Genomic DNA, 16921 nt, shown 5'->3' on the forward strand with positions numbered 1-16921 from the left:
ATTTAGGCTGCAGGATCCGTGAGGATTTGGTGTGACTTTGGCCTGTGATGATCAGACCTGCCTGGTGTGTTGGGTGGGGAGTCTGTCTCCCCTACCTCCCTTCTCCATGGACTGAAACTGGGGAGGGGCTGCCTAAGCCTATCAGCTCTTCTGGAATAGTCAGGGCCTTTCTGAAATCTTCCCACATTTCACATCAAGTTTCTCCTCGACACATCTATCTGATGGATAGAGGTATTTCTCACCCAGGATACCAGGTTTGAGAGAGGTTCCAGTGCAGGTTTCTCTGAAAATAGAATTGTCAGTTGAACACTTCTTTCAAACACAGCACTGTCTTAGGTGCTATGAAGGTACTAAGAAATATTCTAATGCCTTAGGTTTGCTGAGTGCTTTGCTGTTCAGGCCCCACAGGTGTGGCTTCAGAGCAACCTGTGATCCCTGTTTTATAACGTGATTAGACCCTTGTAATGCCAAACTCTACCACCCTTTTGGCCGCTGCCCCCTTACCTGGAGCCCCCACTGTGCTAGGCCTGCTGCTTTGTCCTGCCAGATCACCCCGTTCCTACTTCTCACGAGCTCTTCCACCACAGGCTCACGATGTCCCCTTCTGGAAGCCTCCCCAGACCACCCTCACTGAGCACACACCCTCTTCAGGCTGCGCTCTGTGTGTCACGAGTTTGGCACTTACCAGCAGCTGCTGCTTCGTGGGTATTTGTGCACACACGTTGGAATAACAACAGCCAATCTCCTTTGTGGCCTACACTGTTCTAAGCACTTTACATGGATTCTCATTTAATCCTCACAACAGCACTGTAAGGAAGATGTTACCGTTCTCTTCATTTTATGAATGAGGTCCTGAGGCACAGTGAGGCGGGTGGTGCTGCTGGTAGGCAGTGGCAGGGCCCTAACGGATCCCTGCCACCGGCCCAGCTCCCTGCAGCCCCCACAGTCCACCTCAGCCTCTTTGAGTTCTGCTCGGAACCCTTCCCCTCGGCTGCCAGCACAGTGGATATTTATTGACATCATTACCTTAGGGACACAGTGTGCAAACCCCAGGATTAAAGAATCAGTTATCCAAAGACATGGAGGTTGAAAATGTGTATTTTCAAAATGGGAAAGAAGGGTAAATTTTGTATCAGGAAAGAAAAAAAAAAAAGCGCATGAAACTGTTAGATTTCTAAAGGTGGAGAATCTCCCTCTTCTGTTCTGCCTACTCCCAGGGGCCCAGGAGATATGACACAAGCGCTACCACAGGTTTGCTTCGTGTCTTTTATTTCTTGGAAGCATTCTCACGTCTCTGTCCCCATCGGCTACCTCATTTCTAGCCCCCGCCTGGGAAGGCTGCTGCCCATGATCATGTGTTCATTGTCTTAACCTGGGCCTTTGCTTTACTGTTTTCCTTTTTCATTTGATAATAAGCATGTCCTCTCCTCCAGGCAGACACATCTCATTCTGCTTTGGGAAAATGTCTCAACAAATAGCAATCTCATTTGTCACTAGAGCATAAAATCTGTCTGCTTTCTTTCCCTTTTCTAACCTTTTCTGATTTCAAAACACCCTCATATCTTTTTTGGAAGGATACAATTTGTGGGTTTTTTTTTTTAAGTGTTCAGAATTGCCTGCTAACCCTAGACAAAGGGAGCACATCCATGGCGTTTTTGAAACAGGCTATTATCTCCCCAGTGGAGTCTCCTTCCCCATCCTCCCACCCCTCTCCTCCGGCGCACCCCATCTCAGCTCCCCCACCTGCATTGCTCTGGCTGGCCTGCACCCCACAGCTGCCTCCAGACTCTGGTCCCGGGCACCACATCCCCACTTCCTACTTCCCCCCATCTCCCATCGTGGGAGGGAAGGAGCTGTTGTTAACAGCCTTAGCCCCTGCAGGAGCTAGCAATGTTGCTCTGCTACCAACTGGCCTAATTTTTAAAAATCTTTTCTGATTTTAGAGACACTCAACTAAGATAGGCTTATTATAGAAAAACCTAAAATTGTGGTTAAACAAAAAGTCCTCCCAAACCCTATTACCCAAAGATAGCATATTGTGGTATTATTTCCCCTATGTAGATCCAGCTCTGCCTGTGGGTTTTTCCGGTCCCACTTGTATTAAGCCTTTTCCAGTTTCCCCTCAGATCCTGGTGGGCAGTAGTGACCTCACCTTTCCTGTTTCACTAGGTTTCTCCGTTGGCCCTTAGCTGCTCAGGGCTTCTGTGCAGACAAGTATAGAAAGATGAGGGTGAACCCAGCCTTGCTAATTCTCCAGATGGCTCTCAAACACCTAGGAGAGAAGTCCCTAGGTCCCACCCTTCAATGCGTGACTCTGGTGTTTGGGCTGGGGAAGGGTGGCACCAGGTGAGGCAGGCACCAGGTGAGGCAGGGCAGGGAGTCAGCCCCTGGCGTCTGAGTGTGTGAGGACTCTGGAGTAGATGCATTGATTGTGGCTCTGGTGCCTTTTGTGCCCTTAATGGCCACATATCTCACTGGCCCCTTGAAGCTGTCACTGGTGAGTTGGTCTAGCAGACAGGTGGAAGGATGCATAAGCAGCAATCCATTTTGGGCAGGGCCATTTTGGCCTGTGTAGCTTTATACCAACCAGAAGTGAACTGAATTTATAAACACCAAGTTTTCTGGACTCGTAGTGGTTAGACTTGCATCTTCTCATCTATGGCACATACATCTCCCTTAGACAAAGGTCTGATTGTATGGTCCTCCCAGTCCTAGGGAGCCTGGGACCAATTACTGTCTCTAAACTGCAGAGCTCATGAAATCAGTCGCATGAAAGCGGATCGGAAGGGAACATAAAGTCATCAAATCTGCCCCAGTCATTCTCCTTTCAATGTTTGCATTTCCTCACTCCCATTGGACTCATTCTGAGGTTGCCCATTCATGCTTGAATGACTCTTATGATTTAGGTGATAAATGGTATCTGGGAACATTTGGGTAGTACTTTATAAAATTACAAAGCATCTCACATCTATTCTCTGTCTAGCTGAGGCTGAGAGGCAGTAAAGAAAGGACCACAAATGCACTGCCTTTGGCTGTTTGAAGCTGTTGGATTGTGGGTAGTGAAGGAAACAGGACTCAAGCTCAGGTCTGCTGACTCCTAGTTTGGCCTTCTTTCCCTCTCCCCTGCAGTAGACAGAACATTCTTACCTCGAACTGAAGTTTCTTTCTCTGGAGCTTCCACTTGTTAGTGTTGGTTCTCCTCTTCAGGGCCCTAGAAAATAAATCTTAATTTCTTTTCTTAATGCAGTTTGGAATATTTGACGATAGCTACTGTGTTCTTTTACATCCTGTCTCCAAATTAAACACTTCCAGTTCCTTAAGCCATTTTCTCCTCATTCAGGGAATGCTTCTATTCAATGAGCATTTATTGGGTGTCTGTTGTGTATTGGTTGCAGGAGTTAGTAAAGAGGTGAGAGAGTGCTCTTCAAGGAGCTCACTGCCTGGGGTGAAAAGCATCATTCAGTGTTTTGGGTTCAGACTCCCACTCAGTCCGTCTCTTCCCAGTACATCCTTTTACCATGGTGCCCGGTTCTGCAGTCCTCTCCCAAAAAGAAACTTCACCTCCTGGGCAGGAGAGGAGAGTGGCCTAGGATCTGAGGACCTGACCACTCCAGTTTTCAGCTGAACCTCCTGTTTTCAGCCCTAGGCTGTAGCTATGCCTCAAGGAGTGGGTCCCTAGGCCCTTCAGAGCGTTGTCTTCTGTGTGGCTGTGGTTCTTGAGCCCCTACTCTGCTTTTTCCACTCAGAAAGTTTTTTTTTTAAACTCCTGAACGGTTATTTTGCCTCCATGTCTGACTGGACGTTCCTCTGTTTCTTTCCTTCCTGGGCCTGCCCTTCTGCTAAGCCATGGCTTCTCCATCCCATATTTGTGCTCTTGCTGGACTTTTTAAAAATTTAGTTTTTGAATCGATTACATGCACAGAATTCAATTTTTAAAATTATTTTTATTTTTTAAATGAGGTCTCTCTCTGTCACCCAGGCTGGAGTGCAGAGGTTGCCGTCACAGCTCACTGCAGCTTTGAACTCCTGGGCTCAAGCGATCATCCTGCCTCAGCCTCCTGAGTAGCTGGGTCTGCTGATTTTTTTATTTCATATTTTTGTAGACATGGAATCTCATTCTTTTGCCCAGGCTGGCACCATTTTAAGATGTTTAAAAGGAATACATTCAAAAGCCTCACTTTCACTTCTTTCCTTTTTCTTATTCTCCCTCCCATATCCTAGAATTTACAACTTAGACCCGTTTCTTTTATGTTCTTAGGGTGTTTATGTAGATACTGGCAAATGTGAATGAGTATATTTTATCTCCCCCCTTTTAATGCAAAAGTTAGCAAATTCTAAACTGTTCCATCCATCTCCAGCAGTCTGTCCACATCACGGTGTAGAGAACATCATTGTTTGCAGTGCTCAGCCCTCCCTGGTGTAGATGGACAGCAGTTCACCTAACCTGTCCTTCCAGTCTTCGCTATGACAAATAACCTGCAGTGGATGCCTTTGGATGCACATAATTTTGTATGCGTGCAGGTGTACTGTAAAGATAAATTGCTCTGAAGTGGAACTGGTGGTGTTCTGAGGGGTCAGTTGTTTGAGCCCAGGTATAGGAACCTAGATTGCATGATGTTTGTCTGGGACCATTGTCTGGCTGGTGATTCATTCTGAGGCTTGATTTTGTCACCAGTCCCATCTGACATTGGATATGCATTGGCTGAGATTGATTTGCCCTTTCCTGCCTCATTCTATTTCTTGGGACCTGGGAGTTGGTGGCAGCTAGTGGGGCCCAGTCAGAAGGGCCAGAGAGGGCTTCTGAAGGCGACATCATACCCAGGCTTCTGCAGAGGGAAGGAGGTGGCAGATTCCACTGTGTCAGCCACTTCGCTGTCTCTGGATTATACAGCCCTGGCTGCTTGAACTTTAGACTTTTTCCTCCTGTAAGCTCTCAAAGGTGGGACACAATGGTTGTCTTTTCACATTTGTCATCCTCGAGGGTTTTTTCAAAGCTGCAATTAAGGTGCTCTGGCAAAGGTACTTGTGACAGTAAAGCAGCAAGGAGAGCGTGTCACCGCCAGCCACCCTGTCCTGAACTTTGGAGCAAGGGAGGGCCCCTGTGAGCCTCCCTCCTCCTAGCAGATGGCGACAAAGGACGGTCACAGTTACGCTGTGGAAACAGGCTCCAGAGAGGCCAAGCGGCTGCCTAAGGTTTTGCAGCTGATGACTAGTGGAGTTGATTTGGCTTCTGGGAGGACTAAATAAGTTGGTTGTTGGCCTCTGGGAAGGATTCATGATGTAGCGTACACACTGTCATAGTTAGGATACCCTCAGCTTTGCTTCCCTCACTGCAACCTTCACCCGAGGCTGTTTGGTGAACTCCCCTGCACCCCCATGTGGCAGCTTCCCCTTGCCTGGCCTAGATCTGATCTTTCTCAGGTACCTGGCCTCTCTCTCTCCTCCTCATCCCTCCTCTCTGTGCCCTCTTCCTCCCCTCCACTGCCCAGTGGGCAGTTCTAAACACAAAAGTGAGCATTTCCAAAGGTCATTGTTCACTGTTGCTATTTATTCTTTCCAGTTTGCTGAAAGTTTGAAATAGGTTGAGAAAGCTAACAAGCCCCCAGATTCCCAGGAGGAAGTAAGATGTCTTAGGCTATCTAGAGAGCTGTAGCCAGAAGCCACTGTTTGTAACAGTATATCAACTAGGTTCCTGTCTGGGGCTTTGTGGGGAAGGTGGAGGTGGGCAAGGCCACACCACTCACCCCATGACACTACCACGGGGATAGTTCCTGGTTTGTTAAAGGCTGAGCCCCTGGAGGGGGCCATGCTGAGCCAGTGGGGAGCTTCATGTCAAGGGGGCTGGAGTGAGAAGGGCTGCCCAGGCCCCAGGGCCTGCTCTGAGCTCTGCCTGTTTTTGGTCTTCCAGTCCGCAGCCGCCACAGCCCCAGGTCCCTGAGACTCCCTGGGCAGATGAGGGCGGCTCCGTTTATCACCTGACCGATGAAGACTTTGACCAGTTTGTGAAGGAACACTCCTCTGTCCTCGTCATGTTCCACGCCCCATGTGAGTGGAACTTTGCTCCTCCTCTGCACACCCTCCCCTCTCTCAGAGTAGGATGAGCGTGGTGTTTCGCAGTGTGAACCCAAGAAGCACTTGTTGGATGCCAGGACCCATGCTAAGCCAGGGGATGCAGTGGTGACAGGCGAGGTCTCCACCCTCACGATGCACACGGCCCACCCCCCATTGCCATGGAAACAACACAGAAGCCCCATTCAGGCTGTACTTGTCACTTAGCTAGAGTTCAGTGAGGCTCCACCACCTGTTGCTCTGAGCAGCTTCCTCCCAGTCAGCATGAATTGGAGAAATTAGGCTGGAAGCACCCTGAGATGTTACCTAGAACAGACCGAGCCTGGAAATAAAATTAGGGCTGATGCCTCGTATAGGGGCTCATATGAGTGCTGGCCTATAATCCCAGCACTTTGGGAGGCCAAGGCGGGAAGATTGTTTAAGGCCATGAGTTCAAGACCAGCCTGGGCCACACAGCAAGATGCCCATCTCTACAAAAAATAAAAAATTAGCCAGGCATGGTGGTGCATAACTTGTGGTCCCAACTACTCAGGAGGCTGAGGTGGGAGGATTGCTTGAAGCTGGGAGGTTGAGGCTGCAGTGAGCTGTGATTGCACCATTGCACTCCAGCCTGGGTAATCAAACAAGACCCGGCCTCATTAGCCCGGCATGGTGGCTAACACCTGTAATCCTAGTTACTCAGGAGGCTGAGGCAGGAGAATCACTTGAACCTGGAAGGTGAAGGTTATGGTGAACCAAGATTTTGCCACTGCACTCCAGCCTGGGCGACAGAGTGAGACTCCATCTCAAAAAAAAAAGATCCTATCTCTAAAGGAATTTTTTTAATTAAAAAAAAAAAGATATTCTCTAGAGCAGTAGTCACCTCTCATTTTACAAGAGGTCGGGTGCTGAGGCCACAGGAGGGCTTGTGTTTGCCCAGAAGCTGAGACGGCATGGGGAGGCCAGGCTGGAGCTGCAGATCACCTGGCATCTAGAATGCCTTCTGTGTGCTTCACCTGGCTGCAGTCTCAGCCTGAAATGACCACAGTGAATCAAAGAAGTAAAATGCTGTAAGTGCTATCAAATGTGCTTGTGACAGGGCTAAAAGGCCTGTGGCTCAGTTTTCTGGGCCAGTGTCCTCCCCGCTCCCATGGAGAGTAGAAAATTGACCATAGGTGGTTTCCAAGAGGGACAAGGCTGCCCCTGGGAAGGCAAACAAGGCCTCGTGAGGCCAGGGGATGGCAGTCGCGGGTGCAGAGTACGGTGAATAAGAGATTGTGGAGGAAAGCTAGAGGTCAGTGCCTCACGGAGCAGGGCCGAAATTGCGAGGTCACAGTGCGTGAGGATGGTTAGTCTGTAGAGGCATATTTCATGAGGAGGAAATGTTATTCCTCCTCTCAATCATAGGGTCCGCGTGCCAGCAGCTGTGTGTCACCCTAGGGCGATAACAAATGGTCTTCCTGAAGGGTCATCTTTCATTTTACCCACAGTGCCACAAAGTGAGTAGGATTAGCCCCATTTTACAGATGAGACTGTCACATAGAGAAATGACACAGACTGCTCACTGCTTCGTGAGTTCTGAGCTGCCTCAGGCCTCAAGAGCCTCAGGATCCAGGAAGAACGGAGTCAGAGCCTGAGCCAGGCCTCCCGGCCACCTCCCCGTTCCCCACAGTATCTGTTGGTTTGGGTTTGGCTAGCCTGGGAATTGTTTATAAATGTACTCTCACGATGGATTTTCCTAAGTCTTTCTTTCTTATACGTGTTAAATTCTTAAGAGAATCCAAATGAAAGGTTTCCTATGGCTCTTCTTCTGAGTTCCCGGAAAAGAGACCAAAACAAGCCCCCAAAACTAAGTTTCAACCCCCACCCCCCATCTTGTGAGCCTCTCCTGATAAAGCACAATGGCAAGGCCTTAGAAGCATCTGCCTCAGGTCTGCTAAGGCCTTGGTGAGGTCATCCCTGAGGGTAAAGGTACCAAAAAAATGCCCGCTGTGAGGCCAGCCAGGCAGCACTGCAGTGTTCTTCCTAGCTATAAAATATGCTCCCTGGCTGGACTCACAGCTGCTGTTGGCAGCAAGGCTTGCAGGAGGTTATGTTGAATCTAGAGCTGAAATCACCCTGCTTGCCATGACGGCAGATACTGGCTGGCTGTTTTCAGTTCCTCCTTGGGAACCTCTAGCGTCTTCACCCTCATATTTCTGTCCTTCCAGTCCTTTACTCCAGTCAGGAGAGCCCACCTGTCCCCTGGCCTTTCATGGCTCTGCACATGTGGGTTTATTTCTGCTGGACTGGCAGAGGGAGAGGGATCAGGGTAAAAGCATGTGGTTAGCTTCCTGATGTGCTGCCCATTCATGTTCCCGTCATATAGCGATAGCTCTGGATTAATTATCTTTCTACACAGTCCTTCATCTAGGAGCATGCTCTTTAGCCTAGGAAGGGATGGAATGGACATGCTTTCTAGGGAGCTCGGAGCTCAGGACAGGTGAACTAAGAGCAGAGACGTCTTAGCTGCCTGGCTTTGTGCCTCGTGCCAGAGCTTCCGAGAACCCCCAGTGATTGAGAAAGTATTTTTGCAGTGTTTGAGGGACCCTGAGGAAAGGACAAATGTGAAGAGGCTGGAGACCGGCAGTACCATCCCAGGTTCCTAAGTGCAGAAAGGGTGAAATCCGGAAATCACAGTGTTCCAGGCGTCAGCTCCAGGCCAAATACGGAGTAATTTGGAGACAGACCATTTTAAGCGACTTACAGAAACAAATTGGGATCCATCAACATAGCAGACCACAACTTTTACTGCAGATTGCTGAATGTGCTGCTTGGTTTGTTTCTTGGATTGCTGAGCTTGATGAATGAGCATGTCTTTCTTTTATCAAGACATTTGACTAAATGAGTTTCTATTTTCCTGACTGTGATGGGGAGAATCAGACAGGATGGAGCTACCCTGAGGGGAAGCATCCCCTGGATACTTTGTGACTGTGAATCTGGCCTGAGTCTGTCTAGAGGGTAGGTACTTGTTTTTAATCAGCAACTTTGTTAACACTATTAAAAAGCATGCTTTCACAGTTGGCAGGCTTAGCCTTGGGAAAAGGCTAACCAGCTAAACTATCAGACCATGCAATGACATTTTGAAGCATCCCAACAAACCAAAATAGTGGGGATCAAACTAAAAAGCTGAATTTATTTTTTATGACTCTATGCTAATGACAAAAGCAATGCATGTACATTGTATCATGGGATAATATAGGAAAGTATAGAGAAGAAAATTAAAATGCTTCCTGATACTGATCCCAGAGAAAACCATGGTCTTTCTTTCCAGCGTTGCTTATTTGTTTCTTTTTTCTGTTCTTCTTTTCTTTCTTTCTTTTTTTGACATAAGGTCTCACTCTGTCACTCAGGCTGCAGTGCAGTGGCACAAACACAGCTCACTGCAGCCTCGACCTCCTGGGCCCAGGTGATCCTCCCACCTCAGCCTCCTTTGTAGTTGGGACTAGAGATGCATGCCACCACACCTGGCTAATTTTTAAATTTTCTGTAGAGATGAGGGACTCACTTTGTTGCCCAAGCTGGTCTGCTTTGTTGCTTCTCTGCCCATCGTGAGTACCCAGTCAATGTTAGTTTCTTTCCCAGTCCTGCTTAGAAAGGCCAGGAAGGGAAAGGGTCTTCAGCTTTCCTCCTGACCTGTGCCGCCCCAGGGGGGCGTTCTCTGGCACCCGTAGGTTCCAGAGGCAAGTCACTTGCTGCTCTTTCTGGAACTGTTGGGACACTTGTGAGGCCGCCCTGCTGGGCTCTTGACAGGAAAGACACATGGCACTCCTCCCCATTCTGTGTCACCCATCACCATGAGTGATGACTGACCTGGAGATGCCACAGGACCTGGCCCTTTACCCTCTTCCCAGCACCCCTGCCACTCACTTCCCCCTCAGCCTCCCCGGTCTCCCCATTGTCTTCCTTCCCTCTCTCTCTCCCAGCGAGAGTCCCTTAGAAATCCTCCACAGATACTTCAGCGGCCTCTCCAACTGATGCCTAAGTTGTCACTAAATAGATGAGCCTGGGAGAGCCATAATGCTAGGTCCTTCATATGGGTGATCTCCGTCCTGCCGCAGGCCACACCGAAATTTACGGCCAGGTTTGCCCCATAGTCCTGTCCTCCAGGAGCTGGGCCAGGCCTCCTGGGTGGGACAGGCTGAGTGTGAGCAGAGGGCTCTGAGAGGGGTGTGTCTGTGGTGCTGCTGGTGACAGAGCCTGGGCCCAAGGCCAGGAGCAAGCTCTCTTGCTAGCGCGTGGCTTCCCCTTTGTAGCGAGGCTTTGTGTCTGACCTCCCTCTGGTCCTCACAGTAGGGCTTCACGTGCAGTTCCAGGCCCAGTTTTCCTACCCTGCAGCAGGTGACAGAGATGCTCTCTGCAAAGGGTGTGTCAGCAGGACACTGACTGCTACCAGCTGTGGCACCTGTTGTTTTTCTGCAGTGTTCAGTGTGAGAGAAGTCAGAGTGTGGGTGTCTTCTTGTCACTGTCTGTTTCTTGTCCCTCTCTAATAACTCCACGCCTGCATTAGCAGGAGAAGGACAAGCTGCGTGGCTCATGTGGAAATATTCAGGGACCAGGTGGGACATCCCAGGGAGGGGAGTCCCTGAGGAACAGCTCATCTCTGCTAGGCCCGTGGACACCCATGTGGGAGCTGGGGATCCTGAGCACCCCTGCCCTTCCTCTCCCCTGTACTGCAGGGCGTCTTGGGGGCCACATGGCTCTACCCTTGCGCACCTTCTGACACATCGACCTGTTTTCCTTGGCAACAGGTCTGAGATGAGATGTTTTCTTTGCCATAGCTCGCCTCCAGCAGGTATCTGGACTGCTTTCCAGGAGCTGGTCTATTTCTGGCAACAGGTCCCCATCACACTCAAGATTATCTGCTGTCTTTTTTTTTTTTTTTTTAAAGCTTTTTAGTTTTGTCTTATTCTCAAAGCAATATATAACCTTTGTAGAAAATCTAGAAGGTATAGTAAAACATAAATGATAAAGGAAAGAAACTACCTATAATCCCATTATCTAGAGGTAACCACTTTCTTTTTTACTTTTTGGCATCATTCTTCCTAGTCTTTTTCATTTATTTTTCCCCTTGTTTTTAACTTTTATTTGTTAAATGAACATACCATAACACTGACCTTTTAATCACATGTATAGATTTCTGTAACTATCATGCCACAAAGTGCCTTCATGCTATCATTTTATTGTATTTATTCATTTATTTCTGTTTTTTTCTTTTCTTTTCTTTGAGACAGGGTCTCACTATGTTGCTCAGGCTGGTCTTGAACTCCTGGGCTCAAGTGATTCTCCTGCCTCTGCCTCCCAAGCAGCTGGGATTACAGGCATGAGCCACTATACGTGGCCACTTGTATTTTCTAATTGCACAAATAATTTAAGAATAATATTAACAGCATTCTTGTTATCAGCAGCGCAAAGTTCAAGGGTTACATAAGAATATAGTACAGGTCAGGTACAGTGGCTCATACCTGTAGTCCCAGCACTTTGGGAGGCCGAGGTGGGCAGATCACGTGGTCAGGAGAGTGAGATCATACTGGCCAACATTGCGAAACCCCATCTCTACTAAAAATACAAAAAATTAGCTGGGCGTGGTAGTGCATGCCTGTAGTCCCATCTACTTGGGAGGCTGAGGTGGGAGAATTGCTTGAACCCAGGAGGTAGAGATTGCAGTGAGCCGAGATCATGCCACTGCACTATAGCCTGGGCGACAGTGCGAGACTCTGTCTCAAAATAATAATAATAATATAGTGCAGACAGTGAGAATCCCTCACTCCCCACCCCACGCCCCATCTCAGGGGTGGTCACCACTCATAGTGGAGGATGGATCCTTCTCCTTCTGCAGTGCTTCTACCTAAACAACAGGGGGTTGGTTTGCTGCTGTTGTTGTTGTTTAAACAGTAGGATCACTTTCTATCCATTTTTCTTTGATTTGGTTTTTTTTGATTTGCCAGTAGTTCTTGAAGATATTTTCATGTAAATGTAGATATTGGCACATAAATCTACCTCAGTCTTTTTAACCATTGAATAGGATTTTATAATTTGGATATGCCATAAATTTTAAACATTCCCCTATTGATAGATATTATATTTATCTCCAATTTTTCACTATTCAAACAATACAATTAGTATTTGTAAACATACATAATTGGGAACATGTGTAAATATTTTTTATTAATTCCTAAAAGTGAATTTCCTTGGCCCTGAGGTAAGTAAGCTTGAGCTTTGGTAAATGCTACCAAATTGCCCTGCAGAAAGGTTTTCCCAAACCCAGCAGTGTGTGACAGAGCCCCTGTCCTTGCAGCATGGATACTATCTGCCTTTTATATTTCTGCTAAGCTGGGCAAAAGAGCAACTTGTCTGTAGCTCTCTGACCTCTAGGGAAGCTGGACATCTTTTCATGTGATAATCAGCTTTTCCTGTTTCTTCCATGGACCACCTATTCATACACTGGTTTGTCTTTTTATTCTTGACCTAGGCATCTATAATTATAGATACTAATCTTGATCTGTTTTCTGTGTTTTCCATGTTCCATTAATCTATTTTTTTTTTTTTTTAAGATGGGGTTTCACCATGTTGGTCAGGCTGATCTTGAACTCCCGACCTCAGGTGATCCGCCCGCCTTGGCCTCCAAAGTGCTTGGATTACAGGTGTGAGCCACCATGCCTGGTGCCGTTAATATATTTCTTGCTTTAACTTTCTTTATGGTGCCTTTCATTGTACAAAGCTTTACATCCTTTGTAGCTGAGTAATAGCTATTATATTTATTGATCACTGATCACACTTACTATGGATCAGGCATCATTCTAGGCACTTTCCATATTTTAACTCATTCAGTCTTCACAAAAAATTCTGTGAATTTGATGTCACGATTAAATATTCTAATTTTATAAGTAAGGAAGGGTAGACACCAAGAGGTCAAGAAACTTGCCAGAGATCGCATAGCCAAAATTGCAGCCAGGATGAAAGCCTAGGCTGTCCCAGAGGCCACCGCCTAACCACCGAGCCGTTCTGCAAGTCTACCTTCTCCCATCCTGACCTCTGGGATTGTGAGTTGTTTAGGAAATCCAGCCTTAGGATATAAAAATAGTGCCCTATATCTTGTTATAATGTTTTTGTTTTTTACATGTATTTCTTTAATTCATCAGTATTTTTCATTTGTTTGTTGTGCCAGGTGGGAGGAAGGGATTTTCTTTCCTTTGTTTTGTTCATTTTATTTGTTTTTGAGATAGGGTCTCACTCTGTCACCCGGGCTGGAATATGGTGGCATGATCATAGCTCACTATAATTTCAAACTCCTGGGTTCAAGTGATCCTCCTGCCTCAGCCTCCTAAGTAGCTGGACTATAAGAACACACTACCACACCTGGCTAATTTTTTATTTTTTTTTATTTTTTTTTATGGAGATGCAGGTCTCATTCTGTTGCCCAAACTGGTCTCAAACTCCTAGTCTCAAGCAATCTACCTGCCTTGACCTCCCAAAGTTCTGGGATTATAAGCATGAGCCACTGCATCTGGCCCTAATTTTATTTATTTAAGTCTTTTCTGTGCCTCTTTTTCCTTTAAATTTTCCCCTTAACATTATCTTTTAGGTATTTTCATATGTTATTAAAAATGCTTTTTTTGTACATGCTTTTTGTGTCCACATAATATTCAATTGTATAATATAATAGCACTGTAAATTAGTTAACTAGCATCATAATGTTGAACGTTTGTTTACCATATTTCCCATTATAAATCATGCTGCAAAGAACATTTTAATGCATAAATATTTGTCTTCATGTCAGATTGTTTCCTTAGGATAGAAGCCTGGAAGTAAAATTTTAAAAGCTTGTTTATCCACATTTTGCACTAATGTAAAGGAAAAAAACAAACTCTTTGCATAGGAAGAGGGGCCATCTGATGAACAGAGGCATCTGTGAGTGAGTGAGTCCCAAGAGGCTGTGACTGTCAAGGAGTCCACTTTGGTGCTTATGCATTTCGGAAGCCTTGAAAGAGCGCTGAGGTCTCTGTAGAGCCCCCCACAGCCATATTTCTGCTAGCATTTGTAGAAAACCCTCCCTCCCTGGCATGCCCCAAGCCAAATTCCAAGCAAGGCAGGAGCCAGGCTCTTCTAGAGGCCCAAGTACTACCCCCATACCCTGGCTACCAGGGAGCTTTACAGACTAATGTAGTCCCCTGGGAAATTCTGATTCCAGCATCCAGGAAAGCCCCATAGCTGGCCTATAATAAAATTGTGAGTGTAATTGACGTTAATGAAATCCAGAGGAATCTGGGGGCTTGGGGTTGAAAGGAGGCCAACATTCCCACAGCCAGAAAAGAGTATGATCAAGGAGTTGATGGGCCAGATCACAGAAATCAGAGTAAGTACACTTACACAGATGATAAAAGCCCAACAAGGAAGTTTAGCAATAAAACTTAATGGCCTATCAAATCAACAATCAGGACACGAAATGCAGTGGGCTGGAGTCCTGCTCCCCTCATGCAACCCTCCTCCTCTGGCTGTCCCACAGCCAGGGACATCACGAAGGCCAGGCCCAGGAGGCTGGTGCTCAGGTCACGGCCAGCTCTACCCATCACCCGTGGCTCCCTAGGACAGGCAGTTGTCAGGGAGGGAGGCATTTGCTCAGCCAGACCTTTCTCCTCCTCTGGGCCTGGCCAGGCTCCTCATCCTAAACTCTGTAGAAGTTTATTGCTTAGCCTTAGTGTCTTATTCAGGGCCAGAGGGAATTGATGTTAGAACTGAAAACCTTAACGATATCAAGAGAACTATAGGATATGTATGGGAAACTTTGGAACAGGATCCTTAGATGTTAGAGATTTTTGGAGACATTTTTCTCTTCGTGAGGTGCAGAGGAGGTGCACAAATGGTAGTGGGGAGAAGTGGAGAGGGGATGTGCACACGAGCCAGCTTGGTTGCCAGTTCTACTAATTAGAGGCATTTAGTCAAATTAACAACTATTTGAGTATAAGCCATGACCTTCCCTGTAAAGAATTTAGTCCCGCCAAACCTGTGTGCACAGGTGTAAACCCAACAACCTAGTCATGAGGTTAATTCACTCAGAAAGTGTGTGGAGCATCGTGGTCAGTATGAGGAATATGGTGGCGAACTAGACAAGATAGCTGAGCCCCTACTTGTGCATACGGAGCCTCCATTCCAGTTGAGGGGATGGGCAGGAAACGAGTGAGCAGATTACTCCAGGTGCTTTGAGTGCAATTAAGAAAGCAAAACAGGATATTGGGCGAGGGCATGATGGCATGAGGCACCTTTGAGATAGGTGGTCAGGGAGGGTCTCCTAGAAGGTGAAATTTGAGCGGAAGCCTGAGTGGCTGATAGAAAGGAGGGTGAGCCGCACATGGACCTGGCTACCAGAACTGGCTCACTGGGAAGAGGAGCTGTGACCACCTTGCAAGTCTGTCACAGACACGGGAAGTCAGCTGGGGTCAATACCAGGAGACCTCCGGATTCTGTAGGTCTTCATGTAAGGGAGAGAACATGTTCCAGGGCGCTGGAGTAGAAATTAGCTTGGTGTAATTGGAGAAGAGAAGGAGAACCAGAAGCTGCAGTAGAAGTGACCTGACTTGAATTTGAAGGTATGCAGAACTCAGATTGTGTGGGGTTTGTAGCCATGAATTGTGTGGGGCTTGTAGCCAAGTTTGGGTTTGAATCTGCCTGTGATGGGAAGCCACTGGAAAGTTTTAAGCAAAGGGATTTGATGTGATTGATGTTTTGAAAAAATATTGCGGTTGCCCTTAAATATCAGAAGACAGCAGTGTCACGGTCACAAAGCAACACAGCATTAAATGCCATAGAACTATCTGAATAAGAAGTATATTGTAATTAGAAGAGAAGCAGATCATTTGATGGGGCTGCAGTGAACTGGGAAGACTCAAAGCAGGGGCCAGAACGAAGGTGGGATTGCGAGGGGTTGTCCAGGGTGGATGCTGCCTGTGGAGAGGTCCTATCCATCAGGGCAGAGGCTGGGAGGAAGAGGGGGCAGGTGGTGATGGCCCTGGGGGATTTGTCACTTCATCTTCCAGAGCCACAATTTCTGGCACTGTAAAATGGACCTATTGCACTGTGTTAAGTGTCTGGTGGGGCTGCCACGATAGAGTGTGTGGAACCCGGGCACAGATAGTGAGTGCTCTCCTTATAGAGGTGGGGGATTCTGGGAGCTGAGGCTGAAGTCCAGGAGACAGCCACATGGGTAAGCTGCAGAATCTGGAGGTCTCCTGGTATTGACCCCAGCTGGCTTCCCATGTCTGTGACAGATGTTGCAAGGTGGTCATGGCTCCTCTTCCCATTGAGCCAGTTCTCAGTCTCAGCTCTGTCTCAGGCCCACTGCTGGTAGAAGCTGGCCAGTGGAATGGAACCCACTTGCCACCCTAGCAGAGCAGTGGCGTCAAAGGCCTGGAGCCTGATAAAAGGATGAAGTAGAGCTCCCTACCAGCGCATGGTAAATTCCCATCTTCAGGAGTCCTGCCACATCGACTGGGTCACTTTAGAAAGAAACAGTGATTCTCAGTGAGTGGCAATGGCTGGCTTTTCTTTGTCTCCCCTCCCCTGATTCCTACTCCAGTCCCACTGTCCACCTTGACCATGGGCCCTGCCAGCAGCTGGCCTGACAGCACCATCCATATCATGGAGGGTATGGGGAGAGTGGTCAAGGGAGCCTCTCTTTCCTGCCTCTCCCACCTCCCACAGAGGCCACCCAGAGCCTCACGCTTGCATTTCCTGAGGCCTCCCTGTGTGTTCTCCACTATGCACTGCTGGGCTAAGTCAGTCTGTCTCACGGCAGTGGAGCTTTGAGGACTTTGCAGGGAACACTAACATCTCTCCA

At 47.5% G+C, this 16921-nt stretch overlaps 1 protein-coding gene across 2 annotated transcripts in view; it reads left to right on the forward strand.

The window, feature by feature from the left end:
* PDIA5 (protein disulfide isomerase family A member 5) overlaps window positions 1-16921 on the forward strand; it is a 92137-nt gene that overhangs the window by 56264 nt on the left and 18952 nt on the right. For both annotated transcript variants that reach the window (XM_017508201.1, XM_017508202.2), the window contains one exon: window positions 5909-6045. In XM_017508201.1, the coding sequence (XP_017363690.1) occupies window positions 5909-6045 (137 nt within the window). The remainder of the gene's footprint in view (window positions 1-5908; window positions 6046-16921) is intronic.

This window comes from Cebus imitator, unplaced genomic scaffold, assembly GCF_001604975.1.
Source record: "Cebus imitator isolate Cc_AM_T3 unplaced genomic scaffold, Cebus_imitator-1.0 Scaffold387, whole genome shotgun sequence".
Lineage (NCBI taxonomy): Eukaryota > Metazoa > Chordata > Mammalia > Primates > Cebidae > Cebus > Cebus imitator.